The sequence below is a fragment of the Paralichthys olivaceus genome, chromosome 1, assembly GCF_024713975.1.
Source record: "Paralichthys olivaceus isolate ysfri-2021 chromosome 1, ASM2471397v2, whole genome shotgun sequence".
NCBI classification, from domain to species: domain Eukaryota; kingdom Metazoa; phylum Chordata; class Actinopteri; order Pleuronectiformes; family Paralichthyidae; genus Paralichthys; species Paralichthys olivaceus.
Genome location: NC_091093.1, coordinates 8,599,603 through 8,611,617, shown reverse-complemented (window position 1 = coordinate 8,611,617; position 12,015 = coordinate 8,599,603). Strand labels below are relative to the sequence as shown.

The following is a 12,015-nucleotide window of genomic DNA, read 5'->3' as shown; positions in this document are numbered from 1 at the left end:
ACAATGAAAACAGATGGTCTTATCTATGAACATTGAGCTTGAGAGGGGTTCAAACCCATTGTTGATGATTACTTGATACTCAATCATAATTTTCCTTCTCCAGGCCTATAAAGCAGCACTAGAGAGCCTGGGCCATAGTGAGTACGCACTGAAGGCTGGGTTTCATCTTAACCCCAAAGCTGTGGAGGTAGCCTTACAGGTGAGGTCATGCTCAAAAAAATCTGTATATCATGAAGGGTAATACAATCTTAAGATTCACTGATGTAACTACATGATTTTCTAATTTTGTTTATCATGTTTGTTTGTAATGTTTAAGATTTAGAATGATAATGGCATCGCCATCTGGTGTCAGTATTTTTATATTTTGTGCTGTTGTATGTATGTTAACATGTGTACATGTGCAGGGCTGTTGCAGTGAGGCGGAGGCCCAGCAGGCAGGGAGGATGCAGACCACCTCCCAGCCCATCCAGTGTGAGCTGCCCACTATCCCTGTGCAGATCGGCTCACATTTTCTCAAAGGAGTGTCCTTCAACGAGTCCGCGGCTGAAAACCTTAAACTGAAAACGGTACGATCCCTGAGCTTCCTCATTCTTGCACCACCATTATTCTGCAAAAAAGTTCTCAAATTGCCTCTGGGTCACTAGTTTAAGTAGAAGCTCCTCTTTAAAAATGTATATATTTTTTTCATTTTGTGTATTGAGCAATAACCTGAAAAAAGATGTGAATTAATTAACTTAATTCCCGTTTGTTCATCTGGAGTGTAACATTAGCAGACACTGATGGCAGACTGTATGGTTGATGTTTTGTGTGTTTCGTTCTTCTCAGCACACGATGCTGCTGCTCATTAAAGAGGCGCTTGGCCAGAACGGAGTGACCCCAAGGGACGACTCTCCTGTCACTGAGGTCCTCAACCACGTCTGCCCATCCAGGTGGAGAGGAGCTTGCAAGACAGCTGTCCAGCTGTTGTTCGCCCAGGCGGGTCTGGTGAGTAATTTTCTGTAGCATCACTACACTACTGTATGTTTTGATGTCAGGACTTTCTCCCAATGAGCTGAAATATTTAGTTTTTTGCAACTCAGTAGAGTGTATCACATGTATTTTTACTTGAGTCTACTTGTTGTTTCATGAATGCTTTCAACAAGACCAGTTTCAAGTTAGCAAAAGATAATAAGGTTTGCAGTTGTGAAATGACAAAAAAAAAAAGGTGAGAAAACTAAACATGGCCAGAAAAAATATTCTTTGACGGTTGCCCATCTGTCCGTACACATTTTTGTAAAAGTGATAACATCAGGAACACCTGGATGGATTTTCATGTCAAAGGTTAAGAACACTGTGACATCATGAAACAGGTTTTTGACCACTCAATACCTTCGATCAGAGTCCTTTAAACTCTTCATCTACATATATGATGTAAGTGGAGGCAGAAAACCATGAGAAATAAATTCTAGTTTTTCTGTTTCTTGCTTGATTTTCCTTTAACTTCAAACTTTTATCACTTTCAAAGAACAAAACCAACTTAGACAAACTGTCAACAGAAACACTTGAAATGTATTTGTGTTGTTCATTTATGCAGGTGAAATCTGTTGTTCTCGGTTCTTGTTACCGTCTCTTACAGGAATACTTTTGTGTTTGTGTTAGATGAACTTTTATAAACAGTTGTGTGGAACATGCTCTCCTTGATCCTCATTCAGTATTTTGCTCTTGTAAACGTCACAACACCTCAGTGTAGTTGATGCTGCCGAGCAGTGGAAAAGGAGTTGGCATGCCACCATGAACAGGCCTGTTGTACTTCACTTACACTTCTGCTGAAGTTACTGAATCCCCTGCCTTTGTGTGTCTTTGGGTTTGGCATCTTGCATCCCATTGTGTTTCAGATTTGTAAATGAGATGAGGAGATCTGTTCGCTTGCTTTGTGGCAGTAGAGAGCTGTAAACAAACACCGGAGAGACACAAAAGGGAGTAAACATGCCTGCAGCATGTGGCTGAAGGATGGGCTCATCTGGGTTGAAAAGAAGAGTGTGTCACAGAGAGGGGAAGGAGGGAGGGTCAGCAGCAGGACGTTCTTCAGAGTAACACCATTGTGTTTATGTTTCAATGTTTATTTCCTCTGTGTGGTCCGCTCTGTTTTGTGTGTCAAGCCAAGGGAGGCTTCCCACTCTGCCCTGCCCGCCCGTGTTAACTTTAAAACAAGCCCTGGTTGATGGATGAGCGCTTTGCGTTAGCTCCTTATCTGTGCTTCTCGCCACATTTAACCCGAAATAGATCACAAAGTGTGAATAGACACTCTCACTTTTTAAAACACATATATGCATATAAACACTCGCTGTCATGCACCATCCACACCCACACAGTATTAAATGTCTTTTCCATTCACACACACACACAACACTGGCACCAAGAATCACCATATCACCTCTGTTCCTGGCTCTTTTTCTACTCGAGCGAAGAAGTCAACCTCATTTGTTTTGCTACTTGCTCCTTCACCCTCCTGCCCCCAGTGACCTTGTTATATATGCTCCAACATGGTTCATAGACTTAATGTGTGTTTGCAGCCCTCACATGCGCAGCCCAAGGTTTCCAAGGATACACCTGCTTTTTAAATAACAATAGGGTAATTTCCTGCAATACAGGAAATAGACTCCTCCCACCTTCCCTCCTTCTTTGTGACCGAGCAGCATGAGGAGCCAAGGCCACTTTCAAAGAACTTGCAAATACATTTGAGTAGCAGCAGGCAGGCAGGAAGGCCGGTCAGTTTGTCTTGATCGGCTGGTGAATGTGTTCAGTTTCCTCACCTTGAACCGCTTCTTGTTGCTTGGTGGGAATTTAATTCCAGACAGAAGTGATATTCTTGTTGTAAGGTTTTTTTCATGTCACTAAGGCTGGTTTACATAATGGGGAGAATTAACCTATCAAGTGTAAAATAGATCCTCCCACTTGTTTAAATGCCTGTATGTGCACCTGAAAGGAGTCAACACACAGTAAGCTATAAACTTTTGTGGATTGCTTGCACAAGCAGGATTCACAATAAACGAACAGATGGCTGTGAGGAAAGCTTTTCTGTCAGGACATGATGATGATGCAGGTTTGTTTCTGTTTCCCATCAGGTGGTTGTTGACACAGCTCAGATTGAGAACAAGGAGGCCTACGCTCCTCAAATCACTCTGGAGGGCTCCAAGGTTGTCGTCCAAGTTCCTTCTACATGGTGAGTACATCAAACATGTGGCAGTTGGTATTAAAAATATATAATTTTGATTTGGCCAGTAATGGCAGAAGTAAACATTATTCTTAATGAGATGAGATGTTTTAAATGTTTTACTTATTATTTTTGGATTATTATCCAGGTACAGTCACATGCATGAATATCCAATCATGTGGTTTTGTACACACATTGATAATGTGAAAAACACATGATATCATAAAGCATCTGGCATCCCGTGGCTTGCAGGCGCTTTTACCTCTTTGAAAAAATGTTATCCTGGGATAGATTGACCCAGGAAGGATCTGCTAGTTGGAGCCTTGGTCTCTGTGAAGAAAGGACACATTTGATGGCTGAATTTGGAGGAGCCTTCAAAATGTAGCAGTCTCATTGCGCTGCTGTGACACAATCAGTCTTCAAATGTAAAAATACATACAGCTACTGAGTTTTTGTTCCCTTTTCTCCGACTGTCATGAAATTGCTGTTGCTATGGTCACAGCTTGCCTGGTTACACTGACGTGAGCAGATAGTGGAATCCTGTAAATGACCATCAAAAGACATTCTACTTTTAGATTGTTTCAACATAAGCAAAGTTTGTCACACATATAGAAGGCTAGTAGGATTGTTAACTTAGACATCCACTGCAAAAGAAATTGTTGAGTAGCTGAAACCATTCTAATTAGTATTTCAAAATGAAAATGTTTGCTGTTTGGTTATTGTTTGGTCAACTTGACTGAACCCAGCCCCCGCACATCATTTCTAAATTTCTCTCTGAAGCTCAGCTGAGTATTGACAGAGCCCGAACTGAACCCAACAGGTATTTTGATTTTTCTGTTGGAGCGTGTAGTCAAGTTCTTCTTTCCACCAGACTGCATGTGAGTCTACTGCACACAGTCGGATGAGGGAAAAGGCAGAGTAGACTTCAGGGAATGACAGCGAGTTGTTTATTCATGGTTTGGTTGTACACTAATAATTTCCCTAAAGCAGGACATAGAGCTGTCAGGATGTTCACAACACACTGAGGAGAATCTGGTTAATAAGTGGATTTAATTGACACTGATTCCTGCACCTTCTTAATGTAGTGTTGACACATTTGTGTGAACCATACTTCAGTAGTATATAATTAAACTGAGATACTGCCATGAGCATATCTTGAAATAGAATTGTTTTTTGTGATCCTGCTATTTCCTCTGTGTGGCATTTCACAGTCACTGCTCAAAACTGTTACAGCTGTAACACGTCAACAGACGACATTTTAATTTGGATCAGGTCAAACAGCCCCTGGCTCTTAATTAGTCATTTGTTGATGCTCCGTTCTGTGAAATTTGAATCAGTAGAGTCAGGTACAGAGACCAGACCAGATAGGTACCAGGTCACAGTTGTTGTGTCATGTCAAGTTTTCATCTGTTCAGTTAAACCTCTGTGGTTTTGTGTTAAAAACCTTGTATTGGAATTGTGTGTTTGCACATGTGTGCTCAGGTGTCTGAAGGAGGACCCAGCCACCATGTCCCTGCTCCAGCGGAGTTTGGACCCAGAGAAAACACTTGGTCTGGTGGACATGCTCTACACAGCTGTGTTTGACCTCAACAGGTGGAAGGAGAGAAAGTAAGTGAAGGTTAAATAACAACACTTGGTATTGATGCACTGTTCAACACTTCATCCGAACTAAATGAAATAGATTGCAGGGAAAACCCCCTGAATCCAGATTATGTTATAAATTATTTTTTATATAAGCACAATACTATTTAATTGTCAGCTATAACCGTTTGTTTCCTCTCCTCCATAGAGAGCAGGCCTTGCCCACTATTCAGATCCAGCTGCAGCGGGAGATCCCAGACTATGGCGCCCATGTAGACCTTCCTCTAGGCACCAGCTCCAAGACCTCCAGTGGATTACCCAAAACTATATCCAAGCTGACTTCCAAGTTCACCAAGAAGGTCTCATCTAGCTCGAACAGTGGGGGCAGTTACTCCATCCCGAGCACGCCCTCTCGCAGCATGCTAACTACAAATAGCTCTGAAGATAAGGCCAAGAGCCTGGGCCACAGTGACGGGAGGCTACAGAGTATCCTGCAGATGGGAAGCCTGTCCTCCACCCCCGACCCTACGCAGCAAAGCCAGCTGGCCAACGGCTTGGTGTCCGAAGACCAAGGAATGAACTTGCCAACTGACCAGGAGATGCAGGATGTCATCGACTTTCTCTCAGGATTCAACATGGGTAAATCTCAGCAGGCCTCGCCCCTGGTCAAGAGGAGGAACTCTGTCGCATCTGCAAACCCAGCTGAGCTGAAGCCGCCCAGTGGACCCCCACCAACGTCCCAGACTATCTCCCTACAGCCCCCAACTCAGACAATGCCTCAGCCCCAGCCTCCAGCAGTGCAGAAGCAGCAGCAGCCACAACCACAGCCACCTCCTCCTCCGCAGCAACAACAACCCCAGCAGCAGCAGCCTCCTCCTGCTCCTCAGCAGCCTTCCCCGCAGGCCCTGCAGTACTACCAGCACCTCCTGCAGCCCATCAGTCAGCAGCAGCAGCCCCCTCCTCCTCAGCTTCCTCCTCAACAGACCCCACCACAGGTCCTGCCACAGCAGAGAGTGGCGAGCAAGTGGCTTGGCACATCCGGCCAGCAACCTCCACCGCAAGGCCCCCCAGCAGGACTATCACCTCTGGGACCCATCGGGCAGTGGGGGTCCCCTGGACTGCCCGATCTGAGCTCAGATCTGTACAGTCTCGGCCTGGTCAGCACCTACATGGACAGTGTCATGTCAGAGATGCTCGGTCAGAAGCCGCAGGGACCCCGCAACAACACGTGGCCCAACAGGGACCAGAGCGAGGGTGTGTTTGGAGTCCTGGGAGACACTCTGCCATTTGACCCAGCAGGTGAGATCCACCTTCCTACATGTTTATGAGGGGTTTTGTGGATCATCTATAATGAAATGAGACACATTTTTTAAACAGATTTAGTATAAGAGAAGATATAATAGAAAATAAAGGTGAAAACTCTTTGTATTCATGGATTACATTTGTTGGAAAATTGGTTTGAAACAATCTATCAGTCCTTTTTGGAACTGTAACATGATCATTTGCACTGTAAAACATGTGAGCTCCCTGTGTTGGCCTACAAACTTTTATATTGAGAGACAACACACATCAAATCAGTAGATAGGGGATAAATTGTAGTTGATTGTGTCTCCGTAAGCAAGAGAAATAAAAACACATTATTGTACAGAACAGTGTTGTTGTCCTGAGTTACCTCCTGGGTTCATATAACCAACGTGAAACATTAGAGATGTTTGCATTAGGAGAGCAGCTGACAAAGAAAGTTGTTCATCTAAATTAAAATCCTTATCGACAGTACAGAATTCCATGCTGCCAAAATAATCTGATTAAGTGTTTCGTTTTATTTATTATTTGTTTACTATTTTACAGCCATTCAAGCAGATTCCAGACAAACACGTGGCTCTGATCTGAGTAAAAGAATGAATATAGATAGTCTGAGCAGCTGGTTCCTCCTGCATTTGAGGGTTTATGCTGAATTTAATCTGTGTGGCTTTCTATTTTTACAGAGCAGCAGACTCTTTTGATTGCAGTCGAGGCCTATTGTGCAGAGTTGACTTACGGCCATTGTGATTTTTCTGCTTTGGTAGACAGTCTGGCTAAACGGATTGAGCCCCGGGGAGCCAAAGAGAAAAGCTGAGGGTGTCAGAAACTCATAGTTGTGTTTATCCTCCTCTTTCCATGCGCAGTTGGCTCGGATCCAGAGTTTGCACGTTACGTCGCCGGTGTCAGTCAGGCCATGCAACAGAAACGGCAGGTGCAGCACATCCGTCGCCCTAGCAACACTCGCAGCAACTGGCCAATGCCCGATGAGCAGCACCGGACCTGGTCCCACCCTGAGTACTACAGTGAGGGGTAGGTATTCACACATGGCTTCTCCATAACCTCTGATCCAATCAAGTACAGGAAAGAAATATAAATATTAACAAATATAAAAAACGAGATTCCTAAGATCCAAGATTCCGTGTTTTGCATGGTGCGGAATTGTTTTGTGGTTATTTAAAGCATATTTTCATCATAAAACAAAATGGCGTTTGACGATGATTGAACACATCTTCAATGTGTGAAGCATTTTCCACCTTAATCGTGGCCGCTGTCATTAATTTTTCTCATAAATGTGAGACACCGTCAGGCTTAGAGACTAATTCGGGACATGAAGTAGATGTAAACAACCAGCTGTTACTGCCATGACAGCTCACTCATAAACCATGTGCAATAATGTTGTAGTTTCTGCAAAGATTTAAAATAACATGTTTGTCATGAAACCATTTTCTTATACTGCCTCATCAGCTTGTAGGTGTCATCAGAATAAATATAGAATGTGAGGTTCATATAGCACCATATTGTCGACCGCATTATAGAAACTCACACCTCCTCTGGTTGTGTCCTCAGTGAGGCCGCCGTGAACAGCAGCTGGTCGGCCAATCAGGGGGACTCAGCCAGCTCCAGCGATGAGACGTCGTCAGCCAATGGGGACAGTCTATTCTCCATGTTTTCTGGGCCAGACCTTGTAGCAGCAGTTAAACAGAGGAGGTAAGTCCTGAAGTCGTCCTCTGTTGTAGATTTGTGGTTTTTCTTGTTATGCTGGTTAAAATACCTCCTGGAGCTCAGCTGTGATCAGACTCTCTGTTTACGTGATGGGGGTCATTGTGAATTTCTGTGTCCTCAGAAAACACAGCTGTGGTGAGCCGGAGGTGTGCACCCTGCCCTCACCACCACTCCATCACATTAGCGATGACAGCCAGGTAAAGTGTGAACTTGATTATTTTTCTTATGACCAGGTCACCCAACATCTAATCATAGTACATTTTTAGTCATGATTATTAAGTGTCTTTATTCTTTTTTTTCAATGAAACATCAGAATTTGTTTTAAACCTTGTTTTAGGTTTTTATTTCTGTCTAAATTCTTGAGCATGACTTTCTACCTTGACTGACTTCTGCCTGCTGCGCTCCACAGGACAGCAAAACTAAAACCTGGCCTCCCAAAGCCCCATGGCAGCACTCCACCCACACCAACACCATGCCCAATCCCAGCTCTTCCTTGTATCAGATGAACATCCCTCCTTCCTCCCAGTGGAGCGACTCCATGCAGATGCTGCAGTCTCCTGTGTGGTCCACTGCCAGCGACTGCTCCCCCTCCACCTGCATCTCCTCTGGTTTTCCCAGTTTCACCCAGCAGCAGCAGCAGCAACAACAACAACAGCAGCAGCAGCAACAACAACAACAGCAGCAGCAGCAGCAACAACAACAACAACAACAACAACAGCAGCAGCAGCAACACAAACCCATGACTAAGGGCTTTAAATCCTTCCCCCTCAAACACGAGCACAGGCCCTCCTACCTTCACCAGTACTGACCAATCCGTAATGTCGAATGAGTCCACGGTGAAGTGCCACGGAGGAGCTGTAGCTCGTGTTCATTGAGCCACTGAGTGGGCCAAGCTGCAGCCTTTTACTCTCTACACCCACTGAATTGGAAGATTTCAAAGCCTCAGAGGCAAAAATTAAGTTCACACACTGGCTCAACATTTTTGTATCTATATTTTTCCATATCACACATCCCCATTTGAAAGAGAGACATATTTTGAAGTTTTTTCAACTGCCATGTTTTAACTACAGAAAAGGTGCATGTGTCATGCTGGCAGCAGTTAGTCTAAGTGGTTGTTTCTCTGTCTGTTGAGCTGACGTCTCCTCAGACAAGAGCTGGAGACGTGCACGGCCGTCACCCACTTGCTTCTGCAGCTTAACGTGTGAAAGCGTGAGTGTGTGTGTTTGTGTGTGAGTGTGTGTATGTGAGTGTGTGCGTGAGTGTACGTACGTGTGTGTACGTGTATGTATGTGTGTGTGTGTGTGTGTGAGAGAGAGAGAAGTAAGGGGGGGGGGGGGTTAACAAGGGGCAGGGGCTTGAAATGCTCTCATTTTGCCCACATTGATGAATATACTGTGTCTACATAGCTGTAACTGCCAAATCTCCCGCTAGATGACTCAGAATACAGCTACCATCTACTGTTTCATAGCTTGTAAAATACTGAAGTAGAAATATAAATATTTAGTTCTTTTTATTAAGAGGCTTTGAGCAGGCTCAGCATAATTATAGTAAATCACTGCAGAGGTGTAATTTGAGTGAGAAATACACTACCTTTTTCAACAACTGACCAGAGTTATGAGTGATCAGTAACTGTGTGCCATGTTGGTATTGATAGCACTTGCAAAATTAAATTTCCAACCAAAGCGTTGTCGAGATGACAAACGGCGTTGACGAGATAGGAGTTAACACACCCCACCTCCCGAGACCATAAGTGGGGCGTCTTCACACCCGCTAGCAAGTTCAATTCCTCCTCTCCAATTGGTGGTTGTTTGCTCCAGATTGACACTAACTCCAATAAACCTAAACGTTTCTTCTGTTTAATAATACAATATTTTTCTTGTACAACTATTGACAGTATTAATCTTATTTTTGTATTTTCTTACATGTTATACCATTACTGTATGTTAGTATTCTTGTAGCCATATTACATGAAAACATTTATTTTCCACCTCCCAATATGTGAAAAAAAGCACATTTTTTTCCTACAAGAGTTGAACTACACCATCTTATCTCTAAAGGTTACCAAATATGCCATTCTAAACACTAAACCAGTGTGTGATGAGGGTGTTTTCGAGCCCTTGTTTCTTTGGTTTCTATGGCGATGGGCTGCATTTAAAGAGCCCAGAATGTTATCTTTTGTGATGTTTGCGGATGCCAATGTTGCCTGTATTTATGAAATGACACCATGTTTTCAGAAAACTAACATACTTAACATGTTTACAGAGAATTGTTTGCTGTATATACATATAAATATATATCTTTTTATAGTCAATGTGCTTTGCACAATCAAGATATAGGGTTTGTTGCTTTTTGTCTGTGTTATCTTCCTAACTCTTACAGCCTTTTTTAAAGACATCATTACAGACCTTGGACTGTAACTGTTAGCTTCTCGGCTGTGTCAAATGGTTTACTAGTGGCTTCTACAAAAAATAATAAAAAAATTAATAAAAAAACACGTTGCCCTGATAGAAGATATGAAGGGGAACTGCTTGGCTTATGTTGCTTATTGTTCTCTTGAGCTGGCAACTGATTCTTTCCAAGTGTACCAGCAATGCAAAAAACAAATAAAAATGACTAGCAATTCAAAATGATGTGTCTGAGGTTCTTTCTGTTCAGAATGTTGCTCACTAAAATGTCTAAAGTCTCTCTGCTCCGGAAACAAATGTTTAAGACTCTGTATTTATGTAGCATGATGAGTCCTGGTGTCAACTCAAAGCACATTACAGAACGTTGTCACACATTCACACCGTGCAGCACTTTATCACACGTCACTCACACACTGCTGGCACAGCAGACAGGGACTCTTTGGGTTCAGTGTCTTGCCCAAGGACACTACAGCACATGGACTGGGGGAGAATGAGATCAAACTGGTGACCTTCTGATTAGTGGACAAACCGCTTTTACTCCTGAGCCAAACCTGCCCAAAATCCAAACAAATATAATACTACTGGACTTTGTGTGCATTCATACTGTTTGGTGTCAGAATTGTTTCAGAAACTCAACTCCACCTTTAAAAAAAGATGTTTTAATGTACATTTCAGAGAATATTCAAACACAAAACACTGATCTGAAACACCGGTGATTGAGAATGTGTCACATTACTGAAACCAGCTCAGCATAATAAATCCATTTCCTTGTGGTGCAACATTGTCTTCAGTGTGACACACCGCTCGACTGACAGAGGCTGCCTTCATCCTGTGGGGCCAGCTCCATCCATCGCTGGTGTGGAGGCTGGAGCGTCGTTAGATGCAGACTGCAAACACAGACAAGTGTTAGGATCAGGAAACGACTCATCAGTGCAGAGGTAACTTCTGTGTCATGTGACTGAAACTACATTTGAGGAGGAGGGCGTGTTGTCAGGGCTGGCATCAGCTATGGTGGCCAGGTAGACGATGTTGCGGTGCAGGATCTGCTGGTATCTGATGAGGAGAAGGAGAAGGAGAATAAGCCACATGAACCCACTGAGTCCAACAGTGAGATGAGCTGGATGAGTGAAGACTCACTGGACGCACTCCACCGCTCGGCCTTTCTGCATGTACTCTGTGATACATCTGACCAGCTGGTCGTTTTCATCCAGCAGCTGAGACAAGACGGGACACAAGGTAAAACACTGTCCTCTGCTTCATACCGCGTCGACAGGACACAACAATGTCAACGAACGAGCGGGCTTATGAGCGAGCAGCTAGCAGCTAGCTAAGGCTCGCAGCAGTGAAGTAAGGAGGTTCGAGCTAACAGCTAGTTAGCCGGACGCTAAACACCGTTAGCTGGTCTCTCACCCTCTGTATCGTCTCCTGGTTGATTTTGGCTTTTCCTCGTAGTTTCTTTGGCACAAACACGATGGACATGTTGGTGATGTCTCAGTTCGCCGCCTGCTTCCATTAGCTCTGTGTTTAGAACAGGACTCTGCCCTCACTGCTTCCGCTTCCGCCCGACGGACAACTGCGTGGCTGTTGTTTGCATTAGCGCCCCCCGCTGGAGAGTCTCCGACATTTTATTTGAGGGGTTTTTTTATTCCAAGATCAACACGATGTTTCAGCTCAGTGAGTGTTTCTCATGATGTGGATGTGATAATAGTGACAACAACAATAGTAATGCTAAACCAAGAATATGATGATGATGATAGTAAGCACCTATCTCAACAAGACACACATGAGATAAGATAAAATTAAATATATACA

General features: G+C 43.7%; 2 protein-coding genes across 4 annotated transcripts in view; one reads left to right on the top strand and one right to left on the bottom strand.

Annotated features, from left to right (window-relative positions):
- Positions 1-10,425, top strand: part of garre1 (granule associated Rac and RHOG effector 1) — a 34,995-nt gene extending 24,570 nt beyond the window's left edge. For all 3 annotated transcript variants that reach the window (XM_020080178.2, XM_020080179.2, XM_069511960.1), the window contains exons 5-14: positions 104-199; positions 405-566; positions 826-984; positions 3,105-3,202; positions 4,676-4,801; positions 4,983-6,073; positions 6,940-7,105; positions 7,643-7,783; positions 7,920-7,995; positions 8,208-10,425. In XM_020080178.2, coding sequence (XP_019935737.2) covers positions 104-199; positions 405-566; positions 826-984; positions 3,105-3,202; positions 4,676-4,801; positions 4,983-6,073; positions 6,940-7,105; positions 7,643-7,783; positions 7,920-7,995; positions 8,208-8,606 — 2,514 coding nt within the window. In that variant the 3' untranslated portion in view covers positions 8,607-10,425. The remainder of the gene's footprint in view (positions 1-103; positions 200-404; positions 567-825; positions 985-3,104; positions 3,203-4,675; positions 4,802-4,982; positions 6,074-6,939; positions 7,106-7,642; positions 7,784-7,919; positions 7,996-8,207) is intronic.
- A 421-nt stretch (positions 10,426-10,846) lies between these two features.
- ss18l2 (ss18, like 2) lies at positions 10,847-11,777 on the bottom strand. The gene is made up of 4 exons (XM_020079650.2): positions 11,614-11,777; positions 11,341-11,417; positions 11,172-11,256; positions 10,847-11,090 (listed from the first exon to the last, which is right to left on the bottom strand). Exons 1-4 carry the CDS (start codon positions 11,680-11,682, stop codon positions 11,028-11,030), a joined length of 294 nt encoding a protein of 97 aa, XP_019935209.1. The 5' UTR covers positions 11,683-11,777; the 3' UTR covers positions 10,847-11,027.
- Between the last annotated feature and the right edge of the window lie 238 nt (positions 11,778-12,015).